This window comes from Salmo trutta, chromosome 10 (assembly GCF_901001165.1).
Source record: "Salmo trutta chromosome 10, fSalTru1.1, whole genome shotgun sequence".
NCBI lineage: Eukaryota > Metazoa > Chordata > Actinopteri > Salmoniformes > Salmonidae > Salmo > Salmo trutta.
The window spans coordinates 7,821,888-7,847,142 of NC_042966.1; the positions used below are offsets into that span (position 1 = coordinate 7,821,888).

The window sequence follows — 25,255 nt, forward strand, 5'->3', positions numbered from 1 at the left end:
GGGGTGGGGAACGAGGGACGGGTCGTGTCGGGTTAGCACGAGTGGGGGTTTGATGTTGAGGGGGGAGGCGTTAGTTTCTGACGGTGGGGGTGCATGCAGAGCTTCGGCCAGGGGACTCTGTTTGGGCAGGTGCAGGGAGCTGGGCTTGGGGTTAGAGTTGATATCAAGCTGCTGCGGGGAGGGGGAGGGAGAGGGGCACGAGGAGGGGGGCAGTGGGTGAGGGCTGTAGTCAGACCAGCGCGGGGGAGGTGGGGGGGACGGCCCGGGGGGCACGGACTCGGGACCGGGGGCGACAGGGCGCGCGTACTGCGGTGCTCGGGGGTAGAAATGGTGAGGAGGTGGGTAGCAATAGGAAGAAGAGGAAGAAGAGGGGTAAGGGGGAGGGGGCCTCTCCTCCTCCGGGGAGGGGTAGGCATAACAGGAGTCCGACCAAGTGGATGACGCATCATCGGAGCTGCAATGATAAAAATTGAAATGATTTCACAGGGAAATGAATTGTTCTGAGTCAGGAAGAGGCCAATATTGGCACGTTCTTGTTGCGGAACGAAAAGCATTGTATAAAAAATTATACTGTATGTGAGGAAGTCCAATGGGCCATTCTGGAATGTTTGTGAACACTCAATAACCAGTGCAGTTAAGTGTGAAGGAGAACAAGTGCGGGTTTTTGTATCAGGGAAGGAATTAGTCAACCAAAGTTGAACAAAGTCATGTTAAGAGGGAGAGGTCTAAAGAAATTGAAAAATTGAAAAGAAAAAAGAGCAAAGGAAAAACATTAATACAGGCCATGCCATACAGTATATTCATTCAGCACAAATCCTAAAACTGCTTGACAAATGCAAGAAAAAAAACATTTGCCATCTTACATGAGCATACCCCATTCATAGACGCTAACTGCTTTAGCGTCTATTGACGATCGTATCTTCTGAACAGGAATTATTATTATTATATATATATATTTTTTAATTATTATATATACACTTTTAGCCCTTTTTCTCCCCATATTCGTGTAATCCAATTGTCCCATCGCTGCAACTCCCCTACAGACTCGGGAGAGGTGAAGATCGAGAGCAATGCGTCCTCCGAAACACCACCCTGCCAAGCCGCACTGCTTCTTGACACACTGCTCGCTTAACCCGGAAGCCAACCGCACCAATGTGTCGGAGGAAGCACCATCCAGCTGGCGACCGGAGTCAGCTTGCAGGCGCCCGGCCCGCCACAAGGAGTCGCTAGAGCACAATAGGACAAGGAAATCCCGGCCGGCCAAACCCTCCCCTAACCCGGACGACGCTGGGCCTATTGTGCACCACCTCATGGGTCTCCCGGTCTCGGCCGGGTGTGACACAGCCTGGGATTGAACTAGGGTCTGTAGTGACGCCTCAAACACTGCAATGCAGTGCCTTAGACCTCTGCGCCACTGACCAGGGAATTTTTGTTACGAGCCCCCAATGTTTGCTCTAAACGTTGACACGCATCACTCGCGGTACGGTTTAGGAATCATAAGGAACCATAAGGAAATTACACCTTTATAGGGTTAGGGTTCCCACACGGCCATATTTCCATAGCGTTTGTTTACGGAAAACAGACGGAAGACAGAGGGGTGCGCTAATAAGCTATGTGCATCTCCGAACACTTGTGTGTAAACGGAAAACTGAAGCCACAAACGTGCTGTCACTGAAAAACACTGTCGGCTGCAACTGTGTTAAAACCAGTTAAAACAGTAAGTATGTATTTTTGCATTTGTGAAATTATTTTGATGTGACATGAAAGTAGAGGGATTTATGCTTCTAGGACCGTTCCGCAATTGAGAATCGATTCAAGTTTAGATGGAGTATTTGGCTGTTTTGGCTTCCAGAGACAAATGGCCTGTAAAACAGAAAGTGTAATCGTCTTTGGACTACAAGGAGTAACATTAGGCTGTCAGGTGTTAACAAAACCTGTTCTGATAGATAGAAAGGAAAAACATGTACATGCCGCATTGGCAAGCTACCTCTGAGATGAGGTGAGCCTTTTCTTTGCTCACGTTGTTACAATTTCATGGGTAATGGATAAAAAAGCGCAATCTGAAAAACGAATAAAAATAATACTTTATGTCCTTCTACCGAAAAAACAACCCTCTGGTACAACCTGTATATGAAACTAAACAAGCACACATTTTACTTCAAAGGGCTCTGGAAACTCTGAAGATCAAACACAAGGACAATCAACCACAATGAAAACAACATCACACAAGGTCAAACCAAGTTTGAGATGAAACTGGGCGTTGGTTCACAGAAAGGTGAAGACGATGCATGGGAAAGAGAATTAGAAGACGTAAACAGACGGAAAAAGTAGACAACGCCGTGTCGATATGTCAGTTTCAGGACGCGAGGATTGGGGTAAATTGGAGTGGGGGGGGGGGCACAACAGCCTTACCTGGCACGGTCGCTGCCAGCGGGAGGAGGGGTTGGTGAGGGGGACGCAGAGAGCTCCCCCTGCTCAGGTATGAGAGCGTCTGAGGGAGGGAGGGATGTCTGCATACTCGGGGGCGTGGAGGAGGTTTTACGCACTGACGACGAGCCTCTGCGCGACACCCAAGAGGTGTCCATCACTCTGACCCCCATGCTGCAGTGGGACAGAGACACACAGTCAATCAAATACAGTGGTCAGAGGTCAGCCAAGCCCAGGGAGCCTCATTCTGTAGTGCTCACAATCGTCAGGACACTCCTTACCGAACAATATGCATAAAAACACTAGGGAAAGGAGACATTTGTAATAATGTGTCACAGTGTGGGTGTATGTATGGTTGGTCTCTGTGTGACAAACAACTGTTGGCCCCTGTTATTGCCATTTGTACTTGTCAAAGCAAATCAGACGAGTACATCTAATGCCAGAAATTGCAAAGATGCATTTTAAGTAAATAAACCACACAGTGTGATAACATTGTACACACAGGAACTTGACAACAGTTAGTTGGCAGCACTGTCTGTCAACAGCACTCTATAGGGAACGTTGAACTATAGGATTACAAGTGTGTCATTTGGACGATAGCATTATCATGACTGGAATACTACTGGAATACTGACAGACAAATGATGACAGAGAAAGGCTTTCTTTCCACAGGCAGTTCAGACAAGGGTAAACAGAGAGAAGAACAGAGTAAGTAAAGTACCTTTGAATTTTCCTAACGCTGCTTGGTAGGACAAAAACATCACAATAAAAGGTAAGGATCATGAGAACCTCTGTTAATTGATTCAAAGCATCACGACATGTATATCAAAGTAACTGGGGGAGCAGTCGGGTCAGGGGTTGGGTCTAAGATGGAGGATCACCAGGTCGAGCCTTCAGGCTTGGATTGCAGGGGGTTATGCGGGATGGAAGTCATGATGAGAGGAATGAGGTGAGGGATTTGACGGGTGAAGATATTCCTTCCCAAAAGAGCTCCAAGCATGTCCTACCAGTGAGCCAATTAACCAATTAGGGCAACATTTCCCCACCGATGTAATAAATACCCCAAAATATCACCAACATACAGGAAGTCACTTGCAGCAGTGGTCAATGTGCTTGTTTACCATAAAAAAGCAATGTACAACTATGGATGGTTAAAGGCTACGTAATATTCCGATATTTTTGGAATCAATGACAATCTCACACACCAAGCAAAGAAACGGTCAAGGACATGGCATGACATCTCCCATAGTGCTTTAGAGAAAGGCCAAGAATAAATAAAACCATAACAAAGGTATGGATTTGAATTTGGACATGAAATCTGGGAATGCTACTTCCTCATTGGTCTCAGTTTGTACTAGGGGGCCGAATGCTCCTTGTCCTAATCTTCCTGCCCTATCTGGAGGGGCGTGTGTTTCTAATGAGAGCAGCGCTCTATTGATTGGTCCCAACACAGTCCTCGCCAAGTTTAATTAGCTGGGTTTACGTGGCCCCTGAGCTGAGGGGCTCAGACGTCTGCTGAACAGGGGCCGACAAGACAGAGAGGTAATTTGAAAAGAGAGAGAGAAAACATGATTGACTTGAAACTAATCCTCCATACAGCACAAGACTGCTTACTGCACCACCATAGACCAACATATTTCTCTGAGCTCCCTGTTCTGTCTGTCTGTCTTAGTGCATTTCTCTCTTTCGCTCTCACCCAAGATGAAGAATAATTTAGTGACATTCTCTCCACCCCTCTCATACCCAGACTGAACTCTTTACTAAGCTCTCCTTTTCACTGAGTGTACAGGGTTAAATTATTATAAAAACAAAAACTATTGACATGGAAAGGTGGCATGATGCTATATCTAAGGCATATAGCTTTCACAAAACACTCAAACCTCTCACTAGTTGATCAAACCATCAGCTTTCATCTGTTCATCCATACCTCAAAAGGCCCATTGTCCCCATTAACATGTCAACACAACTATCCTTAATTCTGAACTCTACTGCAATAACCAATATCACTAGTAATCCTTGTTGTCCAATGGTTCATGTTCCAGTTAAGAGTGTTCAGCAAGGACATTCACTTTTTAGTGACAGGGGGCAGTATTCGGAAATTCGGATGAATGACGTGCCCTACTACTCGGGCTCAGAACGTAGGATATGCATAGTAGATTCGGATAGAAAACACTCTGAAGTTTCTAAAACTGTTTGAATGATGTCTGTGAGTATAACAGAACTCATATGGCAGGCAAAAACCTGAAAAAAAATCCAACCAGGAAGTGGTTTGTAGTTTTTCAAGACTGGGCCTATTCAGTATACAGTGACTTAGGGTTCATTTTGCACTTCCTAAGGCTTCCACTAGATGTCAACAGTCTTTAGAAAGTTGTTTGAGGCTTCTATGGTGAACAGAGAGCGAACAAAGGAAGTTGGAAGTTGTTGACTCAGGAAAGGACATGGCCTCAATTGCGCGCGTTCACGTGAGAGGTAGCTGTGTTCCATTACATTTTTGAAGACATTTGAATCGTCCGGTTGGAATATTATTGAACTTTTATGTTAAAAAGGCCCTAAAGATTGATGCTATACATCGTTTGACATGTTTCTACGAACGTAAATATAACTTTTTTTGACTTTTCGTCGTGAAATTTTCAGCGGGCTTCCTACATTTGGAGTAGCTTACTGAACGCGCTAACAAAGAGGACAAAAATGATGGACTTTATCGAACAAAACAACATTTATTGTGCACCTGAGATTCCTAGGAGTGCATTCTGATGAAGATCATCAAAGGTAAGTTAATATTTATAATGCTATTTATGATTTTAGATGACTCCAAAATGGCGGGTATCTGTATTGCCTGCTGTTGTTTTCTGAGTGCAGTACTCAGATTATTGCAAAGTGTGCTTTCCCCGTGAAGCTTTTTTGAAATCTGTCACAGTGGTTGCATTAAGGAGATGTTTATCTATAACTCTTTGAATAACAGTTTAATATTTTATCAACGTTTATGATGAGTATTTCTATAAATTGATGTGCTCATTCACCGGAAGTTTTTGGAGGAAAAGCATTTCTGAACATTACGGGCCAATGTAAAATGGGTTTTTTGGATATTAATATGAACTTTATCGAGCAAAACATACATATATTGTGTAACATGAAGTCCTATGAGTGCCATCTGAGGAAGATCATCAAAGGTTAGTGCTTCATTTTAGCTGTATTTCTGGTTTTTGTGACGCCTGTCCTTGCTTGGAAAATGGCTGTGTGGTTTTTATTTTTTAGGCACTGTCCTAACATAATCTAATGTTTTGCTTTCGTCGTAAAGCCTTTTTGAAATCGGACAATGTGGTTCGATTAAGGAGAAGTGTATCTTTAAAATGGTGTAAAATAGTAGTATGTTTGAGAAATTTGAATTATGAGATTTTTGCTGTTTTGAATTTGCCACCCTGCTATTTCACTGGCTGTGTCCCGCAGGTGGGACGGTAGCGTCCCACATAGCCCAGAGAGGCTACGGGAAGACAGGCGGTTAGGTAGTTGACTTCAGAAAGAGGGATTTAAGAGAGATGGAAAAGGTAGGGCAAGACAGGTACAAGACGAGTCGGATCTTCTTACCCATCCTTCTTATAGAACTCTAGCATCATATTGTCAGTGGCCACACTGAGCGGACGTCGGCTCTGGTCATTGTGCTTGCGATCGGAATGGTCCATATCCGGAGAGGGCATGGAGCTGTAATTGGCGTTGTGATTGGTGTGGACCGGGCTGCCATAGTTTCCTGTGACATTAAACTCAATCTCTGAGAGAGAGGAAAGAGATAAGTGAGGTGATTACTTTTGTGACAATAAACATGTATCCCGTTATAAGAACTGATTCTTAAAATTGTGAATAGGTCTCCTACGGTCCCTTTAGTTGACTGACTGTCATACTGTATATGTAAGAGCAGGTGCCTGTTTCCATTTACCCACATACAGAGGGTGATACAGGGACATTAAAGCAACAGTATTACATTCTAATGGATGAGATAGGCGGTCGTGGCTTACAGAGGCTGAACAGACACTGTGTCCTCTCTCACCTCCAGGGAAGAACCAGTCAGCGTGCTGGATGATGGGCTCAATAATGCCTACAATCTGCAGGGACACAGTGGTCATCGTCTCTGTAATGTTCCTGGAGGGAGGGAGAAGAAGACATATGGAGGATTTAGTTTAATTTGATGAAGAGCGATTGCCAGACAGTGAATTCAATGCAACTGTTCAGCACTGGAAATTATTAACTTGAACCTTGGAGATATGAGTATTATTTAATTTGGATCGTTTTATCTCTTTAAGTCACTATCAATGACCAGGAAATGCTTTTAAAATAAGGTACTTTATGTATAGTCTCTATGGTGTGACTAAATAGTGTGTTAAAGATAGGTGAAGTCCTACCCTTCCTGCGTTGTCCACAGCAGGTTGGGACCCAAGACTATTGCAATATTCCCAGGAGTCATTTTATTGTCATCCTGGTAGTCATCTAACTTGGCGAGGAATTTTATTAAATACCTGAAAAAGAAACAATGAAACTAACAATACGTTTGTTTTTTTCGATCATGATCATTCATGTACTGTATACTGCATTGGCTGACAAATCTCTGAATCCTACAGACTATTGTTTTCTGGCTCATCTAAGATGAACCGATTGTTCAGACAGAACCCCAGGCAGCTCATTTCAATTGGGCTATGACAAGGACAGGTTTGACAGGTGTTCGCAAAAGAAGACAACCTAAAAATATGCCCATTAAGTGAGATTCAATGATGACACTGACAAGCACTGCAGTCTGTCAGCCTTTGGATTTCTGTTTCACCCGTGCACCCTCTACTCCAGCTCTTTTTGATCATATGTCAAGCTCCTGCAACCAATATTCCATGATGCTATCCTTGATCAAGCAGCCAACGCAGAAAAACACAAAAAGCACACCCAGTTCTGGTTGCTTGAAGGCTATGATAAACTCCTCACCAGTTCAGTGCAACTGCTGATGTGAAAAGAGCAGCGAAGGAGAGAAACAGTGAAAGGTGATTGAAACTGAAATCATATAATGGTCAGGCAAGTGCCAGGAAAGACCAGAGAGTGGGACAGAGAAAAAGTGAAACACAGATAGGGCAACTCACTTGAAGTTGTTGCCATTGGCCAGGGGTAGTTTCTCGCAGGCTGTGAGGAGGGCTTGGAGTCTCTTGTCCTGGTCTTGAATACTGCCAGACAAACCACAAAATAACAGCTTAGCGTGAAAGAGAAACCCCAAATCCAATGATCTCATACTTTTCAAGTAAATAAAGAATCAGCAGCATAGAGTATGAATCAAACACAATGAATAAACATAAACTAATGGCGGCACCATTACAAACTGATACTGACTTAGAAGCTTGGATCCATTCATCATAAAGTTCAAAGGTCATCAGTGGCTCAGGGAGTTCCCGTAGGTAGGATTTCAAAGCACCTGTTGGGATGAGACAATAGGAGGGTGAGGGAAAGAAAGATGGATAAACAGAGAGGATGAGGGTGGTGTGTGTGCTGAAAATGAGAGGGAGTGCTTGAAGTAAGAGAGTAAGAAATTGTAAAATGGCTAATGTGTAGGCCTAAAGACATCAGTGCCAAGGGATGAAACACTTCATAAAACACACAGACACAGAAATATGGAGAAAAGGGGGGATGGGGGGGGGTGTAGGTCTCTAATGCAACTATTTCTCCTGGGATGTATTCTATGTGAAGGATGGACCAGGACTTCAGGATGTCCCTTGCATTCTGATGGTACAGAGGAAACCACAACAGCTGTGCCACCATTCTGTGTGTAGAGTGTACAGTTGAAGTCAGAAGTTTACATACACCTTAGCCGAATACATTTAAACTCTGTTTTTTACAATTCCTGACATTTAATCCTAGTAAAAATGTTGTGTCTTAGGTCAGTTAGGATCATCACTTTATTTTAAGAATGTGAAATGTCAGAATAATAGTTGAGAGAATTATTTATTTCAGCTTTTATTTCTTTCATCACATTCCCAGTGGGTCAGAAGTTTACATACACTCAGTATTTTGTAGCATTGCCTTTAAATGGTTTAACTTGGGTCAAACGTTTCAGGTAGCCTTCCACAAGCTTCCCACAATAAGTTGGGTGAATTTTGGCCCATTTCTCCTGACAGACCTGGTGTAACTGAGTCAGGTTTGTAGGCCTCCTTGCTCGCACACACCTTTTCCGTTCTGTACACACATTTTCTATAGGATTGAGGTCAGGGCTTTGTGATGGCAACCCCAATACCTTGACTTTGTTGTCCTTAAGCCATTTTGCCACAACTTTGGAAGTATGCTTGGGGTCATTGTCCATTTGGAAGACCCATATGCGACCAAGCTTTAACTTCCTGACTGATGTTGCTTCAATATATCCACATAATTTACCTCCCTCATGATGCCATCTATTTTGTGAAGTGCACCAGTCCCTCCTGCAGCAAAGCGCCCCCACAACATGATGCTGCCACCCCCATTCCAGAGCAGGTTTAACCTCTCTACTGTTAGAAAGCCGGATCAACTAAGAATACCTAAGAGTGAATTCAACTATTTTGAAAACGCAATTAAGGGAATTAACTGGAATGATCTCTTGTCCTATACAGATGTGGAAGCGCATAGTCAGGTTTTTCTATCCACAATCCAGACTACAATAAATGGTTTCCTAAAGAAAATCAAATCCAAACCTGGCCAAAAGAGCAGTCTTCCTTGGCTAAATGGAGAAATCTGGAAATTGATGAAAGAACGAGATTATGCTCTAAAAACAGCCCTAAAATCCAAATTAGAGCATGACAGACGTAGGTTTACCATGTTAAGAAATAAGGTGATGAAAGAAATCAGACAGGCCAAAGCAAACTTTTTTATTAACATAATTGGTGAAGCAAAATTCTAAATTGATCTGGGAGAATCTTAAAAAGTTAACAGGGAAAGACCACAGTAACACTGCAAAAAGACTAGAAATCATGGTGAATAACAATCTAACACAGGATGCAGTCGAAATAGCAATAGCCTTCAATTCCTACTTTATTGACTCTGTCAGGGTACTGACACAGAACCCCTCCACTGGTTTCTTGGGCTCAGTGCTAGTGAATGACGCTCAACCTGTCTTCATCATAAGGGAGGTTTCTGAGTCAAAGGTGAACAAGGTGATTAGCTCACTAAAGAACTCTAAAGCCAAAGATGTGTTTGGGCTGGACTCTACCTTCCTTAAAAACTACAAAGAGTCACTCATTGGCCCCATTACTAAGGTCACCAACACATCTATTGGTCTGGGGGTGTTTCTCTGTGAGAGCTTCCCATGTCTGGAATACACTGCCATCAGACACACATAACTGCACCACCTATCACACTTTCACAAAAAAACATGAAGACATGGCTAAAGGTCAATCATCCCTAGCTGTGTATTGCCGCTTTCCATGTTGTCTGTTGTCTGTAGCTTGTGAGGTATGGAAACACTTTGTTGCTTTTATGGATTTTGTCTTGTTGCTTTTTGTGCTATGTTGCTCTGTCTGTATGCTATGTCTTGCTTGTCCTATGTTGCTCTGCGTGGTCGAAGGAGTGCTCGGGCAGATGTATAGGGGTTTCCATCGGTGCGACTATGGTGGAGGGCCCAGACCAAGTCTCTACCGTGCACATTCCCTCAGAGTATGCCGATTTGGCTATCGCCTTCAGTAAAACGAAGGCGACTCAATTACCACCTCATCGACGAGGAGACTGTGCGATAAATCTCCAGGTTGAAGCTGCACTTCCCCAGAGTCACGTGTATCCCCTGTCTCAGGAGGAGACAGTGGCTATGGAAACATACGTCACTGAGTCCTTGAGGCAGGGATACATTCGGCCATCCAAATCACCTGTCTCCTCGAGCTTCTTTTTTGTGAAGAAGAAGGAGGGGGGTTTGCGCCCATGCATTGACTATAGAGGTCTAAATTCCATCACGGTGGGTTTCAGTTACCCGCTACCTCTCATCACCACGGCGGTGGAGTCATTTCACGGGGCGCGCTTCTTCACAAAACTGGATCTCAGGAGCGCGTACAATTTGGTGCGTATCCGAGACGGGGACGAGTGGAAAACTGCATTTAGTACCACATCTGGCCATTATGAGTACCTCGTCATGCCGTATGGGTTAAAAAATGCTCCCGCCGTCTTCCAATCCTTTGTGGACGAGATTCTCCGGGACCTGCTCGGTCAGGGTGTGGTGGCGTACATCGACGACATTCTGATCTACTCCGCCACACGCGCCGCGCATGTGTCTCTAGTGCGCAAAGTGCTTGGGCGACTGTAGGAGCATGACCTGTACGTCAAGGCTGAGAAATGTGAGTTCTCCAAACAAGCCGTCTCTTTTCTGGGGTATCGCATTTCCACATCCGGGGTGGTGATGGAATGTGACCGCATTTCGGCCGTGCGTAATTGGCCAACTCCCACCACGGTGAAGGACGTGCAGCGGTTCTTGGGGTTTGCCAATTACTACCGGAGGTTTATCCGGGGCTTTGGGCAGGTGGCAGCTGCCATTACCTCACTGATGAAGGGGGGGCTTTTAGTCGGCTGAAGGCTCTGTTTACCGATGCTCCAGTGCTGGCGCATCCGGATCCCTCTTTGCCATTCATAGTGGAGGTGGACGCATCCGAGGCTGGGGTGGGAGCCGTGCTATCACAGCGCTCGGGCGCGCCCCCGAAGCTTCGCCCCTGTGCTTTCTTCTCTAAGAAGCTGAGTCCGGCGGAGCGTAACTATGATGTAGGGGACAGGGAGTTGCTGCCTGTGGTAAGAGCCCTGAAGGTGTGGAGACATTGGCTTGAGGGGGCGCGACACCCTTTTCTCATCTGGACTGATCACCGTAACCTGGAGTACATCCGGGCGGCGAGGAGACTGAACCCTCGTCAAGCCAGGTGGGCGATGTTCTTTACGAGATTTCAGTTCACGATCTCGTACATCCCAGGTTCCCGGAACACTAAGGCCGACGCACTGTCTCGTCTCCATGATACCGAGGAACGGTTCACCGATCCCACTCCCATACTTCCAGCCTCCTGCCTGGTGGCACCGGTGGTCTGGGAGGTGGATGCGGACATCGAGCGGGCGCTACAGGCGGAACCTACTCCCCCTCAATGTCCCGTGGGTCGGAAGTACATCCCATTCTGTGTCCGCGATAGGTTGATTCGGTGGGCGCACACGCTACCCTCCTCGGGTCATCCAGGGATTGAGCGGATGGTGCGGGGTCTTAGTGGGAAATACTGGTTGCCCACCTTGGGGAAGGACGTGAGGCTCTATGTCTCCTCCTGTTCGGTGTGCGCCCAGTGTAAGGCTCCTATGCACCTGCCTAGAGGGAGGGAAATTACAGCCCCTCCCCGTTGCACAACGACCATGGTCGCACCTGTCGGTGGATTTCCTCACTGACCTCCCGCCGTCTCATGGGAACACCATGATCCTGGTCGTTGTGGATCGGTTCTCTAAGTCCTGCTGTCTGCTCCCTTTACCTGGTCTTCCTACGGCCCTGCAGACCGCGGAGGCCCTGTTCACCCACGTCTTCCGGCACTACGGGGTGCCTGAGGACATTGTCTCTGATCGAGGCCCCCAGTTCACGTCCCGGGTGTGGCCAGGGGAGTGGGCGAGGTTTGTGCCATGGGCCGAGATGGCGCAGAACTCTATCCGCCACTCCTCTACCAACCTGTCACCTTTTCAGTGTGTGTTGGGTTATCAGCTGGTCCTGGTGCCCTGGCATCAGAGCCAGATGGAGGCCCCTGCGGTGGAGGACTGGGTCCAGCGCTCTAAGGAGACCTGGAACGCCATTCAGGAATCCCTTGAACCGGCCAGGGGACGACAAAAGGAGAGCGCAGACCGCCGCCGCAGTGAGGCCCCCGTTTTACCCCGGGGGAGAGAGTCTGGCTCGCAACCCGGAACCTGCCCCTCCGCCTGCCCTGCCGGAAACTGGGTCCGCATTTAAAGTCCTGAGGAGAATAAACGAGGTGTGTTAACCCCTCGTTTCATGTGTCTCTCCTCAGGCCGGTGGTAGCTGGTCCACTGCAGGACGCTGAGGTACAGGAGGTCCCTCCGCCCCCCCTAGACATCGGGGGGGCCCCAGCGTACACAGTCCGGTCCGTCTTGGACTCCAGGCGCCGGGTAAGGGGCCTGCAGTACCTCGTGGACTGGGAGGGGTACGGTCCGGAGGAGAGGTGCTGGGTACCGGTGGAGGACATCTTGGACCCATCACTGATGCTGGAGTTCCACAGCCTCCATCCGGATCGCCCTGCGCCTCACCCTCCGGGTCGTCCTCGAGGCCGGCGTCGGCGCGCTGCGGGAGCCGTGCGTCGGGGGGGTACTGTCACAACGTCGACTGAAGATGGCGCCTCTCCTCTCCCAAGCGGCGCTCGGCGGTCATCGTCTACTAGCTGCCACCGATCCTCTGTTCATTTTCTTTTGGTTAGGTCTGGTTTAGGTTTGCACCTGTATTGTGTTAGTTCATTAGTGGGGGGGTTATTTAGTCTTTCTGTTTAGGTTTGGGTTTGTGCGTGATTGTTTTCGTCAGGTTAGTTAGGCTGGGGTTAGGTGTTTTTTCCTCTGCCTTCGTGTTTGTAAGGCTACTCTGTTTTCAGGCTCTTCCGTTGTTTGTATTGTTGCCCTGCCTTACCTGTTTTTGGCAGTTGTGGATTGTGCCAATTAAACGTGTGTTCACGTCTCCTGTGCCTGACTTCACCCCTCCTGCTTCCTTGAGTACCCTTGACATCTTCCTTGCTGAGCGGCCTTTCAGGTTATGTCAATATAGGACTCGTTTTACTGTGGATATAGATACTTTGTACTTGTTTCGTCCAGCATCTTCACAAGGTCCTTTGCTGTTGTTCTGGGATTGATTTGCACTTTTCACACCAAAGTATGTTCATCTCTAGAAGACAGAACACATCTCCTTCCTGAGCGGTATGACGGCTGCGTGGTCCCATGGTGTTTATACATGCGTACTATTGTTTGTACAGATGAACGTGGTACCTTCAGGCGTTTGGAAATTGCTCCCAAGGATGAACCAGACTTGTGGAGGTCTACAATCTTTCTGAGGTCTTGGCTGATTTCTTTTGATTTTCCCATGATGTCAAGCAAAGAGGCACTGAGTTTGACGGTAGGCCTTGAAATACATCCACAGGTACACCTCCAATTGACTCAAATGATGTCAATCAGCCTATCAGAAGCTTCTAAAGCCATGACATCATTTTATGGAATTTTCCAAGCTGCTTAAGGCACAGTCAACTTAGTGTATGTAAACTTCTGACCCACTGCAATTGTGATACAGTGAATTATAAGTGAAATAATCTGTCTGTAAACAATTGTTGGAAAAATGACTTGTGTCATGCACACAGTCATGCACACAAGTCCTAACTGACTTGCCAAAACTATAGTTTGTTAACAAGAAATTTGTGGAGTGGTTGAAAAATGAGTTTTAATGACTAAGTGTATGTAAACTTCCGACTTCAACTGTATGTGTAGGCATGGCGGTGTGTGTGTCTATCTGCACTAGATAAACACATTGAATGCAAAGCAGTTTGAATCCCTCCAAGGAGGATCTTTACTATGGCTGACCCTGTAAAACAATAGATGTCACTACACCTATCCGGTATATGTGACAATAAAACATTTAAAAAATGTTATTCCCTTTGTTAGAAAGTGCTACGCTGTTGACTTGATTCTGATGTGTTTAGACTGGGTGATGTGGGACATGAATCCGCCTTGGTACTACTCTTTCCTCAGGAGAGGGTTGCAAATGGGCTTTCCTTTTGGTGCTGGTTCTGTGTATCACCCTGGTTAACATGGAATCAATAGAAATGAACATGGAAGAGGATTCAGAGACGATCCTTTTCAAGGCTCACTCAGGGTCTGTGTATTCACAGGTACTCACACAGCCAGGATCATAAGAAAGCTGTGTATAAGACCTAAGTTGAAGTTCTTAGGTTGACAGGGAGCCCTTGATAACCCGAATAGACTAGGGGCAGGTTTCGGGACGATCTCCATGGCAATGTCAGCTGGCATGATAATACAGTGCAGAGTGAAAGGAAGTGAGATATTTTGGGGGGGGGTTTGGTTGCCAACTCACCTGCGATGGAGTGAGGGTCTGCAGAGTACTCCTGTACGTCCATCACCCCACAGTCTAGAGACGCCTTGAGCTTCTTCAGTTTGGAGGCCGAGGGCGCTACTCTGAACAGGCCCTGGAATGGGACAGGGACACAGGAGGTTAGGCTAATCAGTATGTTGTCACTTGGTAATGGGAAGACATACTGATAGCGTGGAATACACACCGACCTCTTCCTGCATGCCACACTCCAGCAGCATGGTGACACAGGCTTCGATGGGGAAGGCAATGTCCCGCCCGCTGAGGGCAAGGTGCTCCTCTAAGGGTTTCCCATAGCATGGCTTCTCCACCCAGGTCTCTGTCAACCCCAACACACACAGCACCAAGGTTACACAGTCAGCAGGTTAATCAGGTTATTACTAAGGTTGCCTCATACACCCTATAGCTTCTGAGCAATCCCTATTGACTTTAAATTATACATAAAAAGTTAACGAAAAGCATACTGCAGCCACAGATATGGGTGCCTTGTGAATATCAGGGCTGGGTTCAGTTCCATTTAAACTACAGAAATTCTGTGAGTTAATTGAAATTCCATTCATGAATTGAAATGTCTTCATTAAAAAAAGAAATGGACCTTTTCAAATTCAAATTCACAAATCGAATTTCTATTCATCTCCAGAACTGACTAAATTTAAACGGAATTGACCAACCATGATGAATAGAGAGAAGATGTGCACCAGTGGTCCTACTGCAGGGTTGAATGAGGACAGAGATGGCGTAAGGCGTGTGTAATAATGAGTGAGAGCCGGGTGGGCACTGGGCAGACAGACTCACCCTGGTGGGCTTTGATCTGAGGCAGAATATTCTGGAGGAGCTCTAACGACTTCCTGTGGTACTCTGCCTGCACCTCTATCAACTAGAGAGAGAGAGAGAGAGAGAGAGAGAGAGAGAGAGAGAGAGGAGAAATAGAGAGATATTAGTGTATTTTCTGTGTCCCTGTTTGTACCTCAATGAAGACATAGTGAGTGCTATTAGAGAGAGACCGTTCAGTCCTTACTGTCTGAAAGTAGCTTGCATAGTCAATTTCTTTGGCCACAAAATTGTACATGTCTGCTGATAATTGATCCTGGAAAAATACAAAAGGATAACTTCAGAAAATAAACAGCGATTTCATAGAAAACATCTTGAGGAGCGTTAGAAAGAGAACGAGAGCGAGGAAAAGGAGATGTAGACCTACTCGACAGATCTCCATTCGATTGGCTGCTTCTTCCATCTCTTCCCTGAGGTGCTCGCCCTTGGCCCCTGGCTGCACGTTGCTGGACACACCAGACTTGGAGGACTGGTGGAACCTGAGGGGTGGAGGGAAGAAAGAGGGGGGGTTACACATCCTATGCAAACATATAGACATCCGCTGCTTCCCAGTTCTCTATCGTTATGCCCTAAGTGTGCACTTGTTCACTTCCCAGTCTGTCTGTGTCTGTCTGTCTGCCTTCCCATCTCTCCTCTCTATCCTACCCACTTGTCCATAGTATCTCTCCCCCTCTCTCTCTGGTTTATTTGTATGTGTCTGAGAGGTCTGAGTCACAGAGCAGAGATAATGTCCACTGCTGCCAGGGGAGCTCAATTGCACACAGCAGGGCGATGGGAAAAAACTTGGCACACATTTGGGTCAGCAGAAGAAACTGCAGGAGCTCTGTGAGGAAAATGCATTACATTTCCCCAATGTCTTGGCCCCTAATGTGTGTGTAATATGTATAGGTCAGACTCAGCACAGAGGCAGAGGCTGTGGTTGCAGTCTATCCCTGAGCCACAGTCCTGAATACGGGATGGGCAGTGGAGAGATACAGAGGTATACCGGAAGCGTGACTGTAAAAGGAAATCCAGGTAAAGGAAAGAAGATCCACGGAGAGCCAAGGTGAAGGGTATATTAAGGTGAAGGGGTATGATGAGGTGAGTATTTGAGGGGTGGAGAATGTGGCCACTCCTAGATCTTCACTCACAATATGGGCGATCAAACAGTGACATTCATGTGGAATGCTGTAAAGAGGTCAGTTCACAGAGGATCGAGTTTCTCCCTGTTTTGGAAACGACGAGCAAATCACAAATCATTTTTCACACACAGATACACACAAAAGAAAGCACCTTGAAAATCACACACAGAGACTCCTCACATACTGACACAGACACCCACACACACTGTCAGTCAGCAGCTCGTACCTTGTGCGTGCCGAGTCCATGTCCAAAACCAGTTTTGCTAAATGTTTCCTTTGTTTCTGGATGTTGGGGATTTCCACCTGAGTGAAATCACATCATAAAACAAAGACACTTTACTCTGGTTTGTTCTGTAGTGTGAGAGATTGGAGAGAGACACGCGGGCATTGTCATAGGAATCATGTTCTCACAGCTTGTGTAGCTTTGTAGGTGAGATACATTTGCAGTGTAGTCTTCATGGCCGTGGTACAGATGATGGTTGTTATGATCTACAGTAAGTACCTCTGCCAGTTCGTATAGGGGTTCCACCACGTCTCTCTCAATGGTGAACTCAAACAGGATGAGCTCCAGAGCCATCTTCTCCTGTGTCTCACCGCACAGCTTCAGCATCTTCCTGCAACCGGCCAATGAGAGGCCAGAGAAAATAGCACATAGCCAATTAGATCACAAAACAGGACCAGACCTCATTTCACTATGTGCTATCACTATGGCAAAGTCCACACCTTCACAATAATGGATAAAAGTGTTATATGCTGTTAAAATTTGCTGATGCAATACAATAAAGTCATTAATTTGACAAGAGCTCAGTCTTCACTAGCAATGACCGTAATAATCGCTCTGCTGCTGATCATGTGTCATGATCATGAATCAGGCCTGGTTCACTGGGTGACACTGCCACGTTTCCCATTTCAGCACACTTTAAAAAATCCCATGACGGATGTGGCAGATGATCAGTCTGTAATTAAGGAGATGAACGTATGTGTGTTTGTGTATTTGTGTCTGTTTGTGTGTGTTCTCACCCCAGTAGCGAGTCATCGCCCAACACTGCTGCTCCCTCCACCAGACATTGTGCTAGTGTTGTGAGGGGTAGCTTTTTCTACACAGGAAGTAGAACAGGAGAACATGTACCACACTCTCTGTCATATCAATGTCAGCATTACAAGAAGGAAAAGGAAAAATACAGGCAGACAGGCAGACTTACCGAGGGCGATCTGACAGATCTCTTCTCCACATCCACCCCCTGTTGGCCCTGCAGACAGGCAGTCAGCTTCTTGTGGGTGCTGTGGGACACCTGCTTTACCAGCTCCAGCCGCTTCTCCACCTGACGGAAAGACAGTAGGACAGGGCTCAGTAAGCTGGGCATCTCTCTACAGACGGACACACAAACAAACACACACAAACACACAGGTAATCTGAAGTGTGCCAAGTAAGTGTGTTCTTTGAGACTTAAGTGTTCCCTACACGGCTACGCTCATCCGAAACCCATCCAGTGGAACCGATGTCACATCCATTGACGACTTCATTCCTCTGTAGCAATTATAGCCAGTAGCCTAGTCTGGGCACCAGTCTTTTTAGCTAACATAACATTCCAATCCTGCCATTTGCCAAATGACAGGAGTGGCAAGGACTGGAATGAAATAGCTGAACAGAGACAGCAACCAGACTCCCTCAGTAAATCAGAGGGGATGTTCAGACTTTGTCTCCCATTGCTGATGAATTTTGCCTTGGGGAATTCGACACCCATTTCACACATAGCATACTCTGTTTTAGGGTTAGAATTTCACATTCAGGAAAGAGGTATGACCTACTTGCAGTTCACACACACACAGCAAACAGGCATATCCTAGACCTACAGTATCAGTCAAACGTTTGGACACACCTACTCATTCAAGACTTTTCTTTATTTTGACTATTTTCTACATTGTAGAGACGCAGAGTAGGTGATGGGATGATCTCCGCATGTGTGGTTCCCACCGTGAAGCACAAAGGAGGAGGTATGATGGTGTGGGGGTGCTTTGCCGGTGACACTGTCTGTGATTTATTTAGAATTCAAGGCACACTTAACCAGCATGGCAACCACAGCATTCTGCAGTGATACGCCATCCCATCTGGTTTGCGCTTAGTGGGACTATCATTTGTTTTTTTAACAGGACAATGACCCAACACACCTCCAGGCTGTGTAAGGGCTATTTGACCAAGAAGGAGAGTGATGGAGTGCTGCATCAGATGATCTGCCTACACAATCACCCAACCTCAACCCAATTGAGATGGTTTGGGATGAGTTGGACGGCAGAGTGAAGGAAAAGCAGCTAACAAGTGCTCAGCATATGTGGGAGCTCCTTCAAGACCGTTGGAAAAGCATTCCAGGTGAAGTTGGTTGAGAGAATGCCAAGACTGTGCAAAGCTGTCATCAAGGCAAAGGGTGGCTACTTTGAAGAATCTTAAATCTCAAATATATTTTGATTTTGTTTAACACTTTTTTGGGGTTACTACATGATTCCATATGTGTTATGTCATAGTTTTGATGTCTTCACTATTATTCTAGTACAAATAAATAAAGAAAAACCATTGAATGAGTAGGTGTGTCCAAACGTTTGACAGGTACTGTATATTAGGCCTTTATAAGCACACAAACACACACACAAAATTACTTTTTTACTAATTTCTTACTTGTAGAAGGTCTTCGCTTAATACTTCTGTTTTTTCAGCTCTGCGATGAAGATGAAGAAACAGAGATGGTTAGTGTGGAATGGGGAATTTGGGGATACATTATATTACAAGTTATCGTGGGAATTGGTAAAGGTATGCACGTACCGATGAATCAACGTAATTAGAGAGCATTTTCATTTGGATAATTCATTTCCCTGATAATCCCTTGACCTAACCATATATCAGGAAGGTTTACTTTACTAAACAGTGTGCTAAAGAAAAAAATGTAACATTCTTCTGAGTAACAGCCTTATAGAACAAACTAGGCCAAGCTTCATTTGGGACATTTATGGTGTGTAGTGAATAGAAATCTGACAAATGATGTCACCCACTCCCTCCTCACTCACTGTCACAGAATATCGCTCAATACTGTACAACAAACATAGGTTTTCTGTTTACTTTAGCTAAGTTGCCATTTTGTCAGTTACTTTGGTATAACGGAGAATGGTGTTGCTAAGATCACTTGGATGAACATGAATGTATATTTTCAATAAGGTGAATAAACAAAATAACTCACTAAAGGTAGAGTAATAAATAAATAAAAAATCACAAACATATGGCATGTTCATGCGTTGAGCTAACCATATAACAGGAATGTTCACTTTACATTGGGGGAGATCTCAAGCCACAAAGTCATAAACTCTGCCTATTTCTTCTTCTTCTTCTTTAAGGTTTTATGGCAGACTACAGCTATTGGTGTATTGCTGCCACCTACTGTACGGGGTATTGAAACCAAAAAATATTCATTTCCAGGAAGGGGGGGGCCATATCATACAAAAAAATATGAAAACCATCCCACTCCTTCAGTCACTCACAGTTCAAATGTCATTCCTGAACAGGCTAAGGTGCCTGTGAGGACGGAGCATTCATCAACAGGATTCCTTGTAATACCTCTGCTGTAAAGTCCCCATAAAAACGCTCAGCCGCACTCACAATGATGCCTATTTTCTCTGATTTCCTCTCCGTTTGTGCTGTGCAGTTGATAACCAATACAATAAACGCTACAAAGTCCACCTTCTTCACATGCAACATGTCAGAATCCATCTGTTGACAAGGAATATTATTTGGCGCATATACTCCTACTGCCATTCTTGTTCAACTTCACTCCTTTCTGCCACTCTTCTCACCACCTCCGTATAGGAGACATACTGGACAGCCCTTATTCTTACCACCTCCGTCTCCTTCACCCTAACAGGACACTTCAGAAATTCGGGTGCTTGTTCGCCACCACAATTACAGCATTTAGGCTCAGCTGGCATATAATAGCCCTCTCGCTACATCCACTTGACACATGACCAAATATTTTGCATTTATCACGCTGCATGGGTTTGGGCACGAAGGCTCTCACGAGGTATCTCATAAAACTATAATCCAATAGAGTTTCCCTACTCCAGTCCTCCAGTACCCCCCAACAGCACACATTTTGGTTGTAGCCCCGGACAAACTCACCTGATTCAACTCATTGAGGGCTTTGATGATTAGTTGACAAGTTGAATCAGGTGCGCTTGTCCGTGGCTACAACAGAAATGTGTACTGTTGGGGGAACTTGAGGACTGGATTTTGGAAACACTGATCTAGGTGATGAATAACAGGAGAGGCTGGAGCGGAGACTTGTGGTCTTTTTCCCATCTTCAGCAGCCTCTCTGTGCTAAGAGTAGCAGCGTGTAGCTCCCTATGGCTTCTGCTTAGGTCTTCTGCAGTACACTTCAACACTTAGCAAATGAAGCTGTGTGTTAGTGGGTGAAGGTGTGTGGGGGTGGGGTGAGTGGGTGCGTGAAGAGTACATTATAGTACAGTGTCAACGGAACTCCATTTATGAACAATCAATCATTTCTTCTTGGATGTAAACCTGAGTGCATATCAGTGGGTACCAGAACGGTATATATATATGGATCTGAATGTTATTCAAAGGGTTCTTTGGCTGTCCCCATAAGAGAACCCTTTGAATAATTTGGTTCCAGGTAGAGTCCTTTCAGTCTACAGGCGAACCACTGCATAAGAGAAATAGGAGTTGAATTATCCTGAGAGACGTGCCCCTCTCTGGAATCAACATGGAAAGTACATTGGATTTGAAAAAGGTCATCATCCAGTAGTGTTTTCATCTCATTTCTAGTAGCATGGTAAACATTGAAATTAGGGTAAAACTGAATTGACTTAACCAGACTAGGTTATTACGTCAATCTAATTTCAACATAATCATCAGAACTATGTATGCGTTGAAATTGCATGGAATATTTTTCATCCTCTATTCAATATTTACTGGGTGGTTGAAATGATGTTGAATTTCATATTTGATTAGACATATTTTATTTGACCTTGTTTCAATGTTTATATGATAACGGTAAGTCTGAATCAACGTCATTGTTTCAACGCCATGCCATCAACCTGAAATAAGAGGTATATTTAAAAAAAAAATATGAAGCCACAGTCCAATGATTCCTGCTTGAACAGTGACTCCTACTGGTGTATTAGGGGTAATGCACTTCAATGAGAACAAGTCTACCGTCCAGATGCCTACCTCTATGTACCCCTCCTTAACTTTGGAAACAAGCTGTGTTTGTTTTCAGCTGAGCTCTCATGTCAACACATTTAAACATTGATCAGTTTCCACACTCATTTGCGTCGGATCCCTAAATAACATTGAATAGCTGAAAGTAACTCCTTTAACTTCTCTTACACTATCTGATATGTGAAGGACGTCATCTCAACGCGAATCTAGGTATACTATCATTTGTCTATGGTTGATTGGATCTTTGGAAGTTGAGCAGTAGTTACCATTCCCCCTATAAATAGGATGCCAAATTCATGATATTTATAATAAACTTTTACCTTTGGATATTGTCTTTTATATATGTTATTCATAATATAGGCTACACTATATACAGTGCCTTCAGAAATGATTCATACATTTTACATTTTAGTAATTTAGCAGATGCTTTTATCCAGAGCGACTTACACTTAGTGCATTCATCTTAAGATAGCGAGGTGGGACAACCACATATCACAGGCATAGTAAGTACATTTTTCCTCAATAAAGTAGCTATCAGCAAATTCAGAGCTAGGAGAGGGATATTTAAGATACTCTTTGAAAAGGAGGTTGCTGGGGGGAGGATGGCTCATAATAATGGCTGGAATGGAGTCCATGGAGTGCTATCAACCACATGGAAACCACATATTTGATGTGTTTGATACCATTCCATTAACTCCATTCCAGCCATTATTATGAACCGTCGTCCCCTCAGCAGCCTCCACTGTATCCAAATGTTGTTGTGTTACAGTCTGAATTCTAAATGTATTAAATATTATTTTTCCGCACCTGGATTGTGCAACATTTGCCCATTATTCTTTTCAAAATTCTTCAAGCTCTGTCAAATTGGTTGCTGACCATTGCTAGACACACATTTTCAGGTCTTGCCATAGATTTTTAAGTTGATTTAAGTCAAAACTGTAACTAGGCCACTCAGGAACATTCACTGTCTTCTTGGTAAGCAACTCCAGTGTAGATTTGGCCTTGTGTTTTAGGTTATTGTCCTGCTGAAAGGTGAATTCCTCTCCCAGTGTCTGGTGAAAAGCAGACTGAACCAGGTTTTCCTCTAGGATTTTGCCTGTGCTTAGCTCCATTTAATTTATTATTTTTATCCTGAAAAACTCTGCAGTCCTTAACGATTACAAACATACCCATAACATGATGCAGCCACCACTATGCTTGAAAATATGGAGAGTGGTACTCAGTAATGAGAAGTATTGGATTTTCCCCAAACATAACACTTTGTATTCAGGCTAAAAAGTTAATTGCTTTTGCCACATTTTTGCAGTTTTACTTTAGTGCCTTGTTGCAAACAGGATGCATGTTTTGGAAAACTTTTTATTCTGTATAGCACAGGTGTCAAACTCATTCCACGGAGGGCTGAGCGTCTGTGGGTTTTTGCTCCTCCCTTGTACTTGATTGATGAATTAAGGTCGCTAATTAGGAACTCCCCCGCACTTGGTTGTCTAGGGCTGAATTGAAAGGAAAAAACTAAAAGCTGCTGGCATCCCGCAGCAATATTATTTGCCCCCCCCCCCCAAAAAAATGGAATAATGATGAATATTATTGTCATTAAAAATAATAATGCAAAAACTCTCAAATGCAATTTCCCAAGAAGGAAGTTACCCTACCTAAATAATGCAAAAGTTACATTTGAACTTAATTCATGAGGAGAGAGAACACAGGAGACAGTCAACTAATAAAGCAGGCAGCGGACCATTTTGTGGTGCTGAAACGCAAAGCTGCAACATCAGCGCAATCAATAGGAGGTGAACAGCGCCTGGTGCTGAAAATATAGCTAACTTGTTATACAAGTGTTGCACAGCAACAGATGGAGAAAACCTACACCAGTCGAGTAATTCATTTCAACAATAATCTTCATTTTAATGTGACTTTACACATAACAAGAGGGCTTAATTGGAGTCTATTTCTTCTGAGCCTAGGCCTATATAAAATAACTTAACTGGCTGAGGTAGTCTATGAGGCTTAACAGCATCTTTCACAATAACAAAATATACACTACCGTTCAAAAGTTTGGGGTCACTTAGAAATGTCCTTGTTTTTGAAAGAAAAGCAAATTTTTTTGTCCATTAAAATAACATCAAATTGATCAGAAATACAGTGTAGACATTGTTAATGTTGTAAATGACTATTGTAGCTGGAAACAGCAGATTTTTCATGGAATATCTACATAGGCGTACAGAGGCCCATTATCAGCAACCATCACTCCTGTGTTCCAATGGCACGTTGTGTTAGCTAGTCCAAGTTTATCATTTTAAAAGACTAGTTGATCATTAGAAAACCCTTTTGCAATTATGTTAGCACAGCTGAAAACTGTTGTGCTGATTAAGGAAGCAATAAAACTGGCCTTCTTTAGACTAGTTGAGTATCTGGAGCATCAGCATTTGTGGGTTCGATTACAGGCTCAAAATGTCTAGAAACAAAGAACTTTCTTCTGAAACTCATCAGTCTATTCTTGTTCTGAGAAATGAAGGCTATTCCATGCGAGAAATTGCCAAGAAACTGAAGATCTCGTACAGCGCTGTGTACTACTCCCTTCACAGAACAGCGCAAACTGGCTCTAACCAGAATAGAAAGAGGAGTGGGAGGCCCCGGTGCACAACTGAGCAAGAGGACAAGTACATTAGAGTGTCTAATTTGAGAAACAGACACCTCACAAGTCCTCAACTGGCATCTTCATTAAATAGTACCCACAAAACACCAGTCTCAACGTCAACAGTGAAGAGGCAACTGTGAGCCATGATGGCTGGTCATGGCTCACATCAATAGCATCCTCCCGGACACCCTAGACCCACACCAATTCTCATACTGCCCCAACAGATCCACAGATGACGCAATCTCAATCTCACTCCACACTGCCCTTTCTCACCGGGACAAAAGGAACAGCTATGTGAAAATGCTGTTCATTGACTACAGCTCAGCGTTCAACACCATAGCGCCCACGAAGGTCATCACTAAGCTAAGGACTCTGGGACTAAACACCTCCCTCTGCAACTGGATCCTGGACTTCCTGACAGGCCGCCCCCAGGTGGTAAGATTAGGCAACAACACATCTGCCACGCTGATCCTTAACACTGGGGCCCCTCAGGAGTGTGTACTTAGGTCCCTCCTGTATTCCCTGTTCACCCACTGCGTGGCCAAACACGACTCCAACACCATCATTAAGTTTGCTGACGACACAACAGTGGTAGGCCTGATCACCAACAACGATGAGACGGCCTACAGGGAGGAGGTCAGAGAACTGGCAGTGTGGTGCCAGGACAACAACCTCTTCCTCAATGTGAGCAAGACAAAGGAGCTGATCGTGGACTATAGGAAAAGGCGGGCCGAACAGGCCTCCATTAACATCGACAGGGCTGTAGTGGAGCGGGTCGAGAGTTTCAAGTTCCTTGGTGTCCACATCACCAACGAACTATCCAAACATACCAAGACAGTTGTAAAGAGGGCACGACAAACCTTTTCCACCTCGGGAGATTGAAAAGATTTGGCATGAGTCCCCAGATCCTCAAAAGGTTCTACAGCTGCACCATCGAGAG

The 25,255-nt window shown here is 44.9% G+C and overlaps 1 protein-coding gene across 1 annotated transcript in view; it reads right to left on the reverse strand.

Annotated features, from left to right (window-relative positions):
- LOC115201027 (rho GTPase-activating protein 44) overlaps window positions 1-25,255 on the reverse strand; it is a 125,839-nt gene that overhangs the window by 4,552 nt on the left and 96,032 nt on the right. Inside the window, exons 3-19 of the mRNA XM_029764226.1 lie at window positions 19,133-19,172; window positions 17,664-17,783; window positions 17,482-17,558; window positions 16,964-17,075; window positions 16,688-16,764; window positions 15,708-15,819; window positions 15,528-15,596; window positions 15,305-15,386; window positions 14,701-14,828; window positions 14,495-14,606; window positions 7,786-7,867; window positions 7,542-7,622; window positions 6,822-6,935; window positions 6,470-6,561; window positions 6,013-6,193; window positions 3,149-3,169; window positions 2,413-2,601 (exon numbers count right to left, since the gene is read on the reverse strand). Of these exons, the coding sequence (XP_029620086.1) occupies window positions 2,413-2,601; window positions 3,149-3,169; window positions 6,013-6,193; window positions 6,470-6,561; window positions 6,822-6,935; window positions 7,542-7,622; window positions 7,786-7,867; window positions 14,495-14,606; window positions 14,701-14,828; window positions 15,305-15,386; window positions 15,528-15,596; window positions 15,708-15,819; window positions 16,688-16,764; window positions 16,964-17,075; window positions 17,482-17,558; window positions 17,664-17,783; window positions 19,133-19,172 (1,689 nt within the window). The remainder of the gene's footprint in view (window positions 1-2,412; window positions 2,602-3,148; window positions 3,170-6,012; window positions 6,194-6,469; window positions 6,562-6,821; window positions 6,936-7,541; window positions 7,623-7,785; window positions 7,868-14,494; window positions 14,607-14,700; window positions 14,829-15,304; window positions 15,387-15,527; window positions 15,597-15,707; window positions 15,820-16,687; window positions 16,765-16,963; window positions 17,076-17,481; window positions 17,559-17,663; window positions 17,784-19,132; window positions 19,173-25,255) is intronic.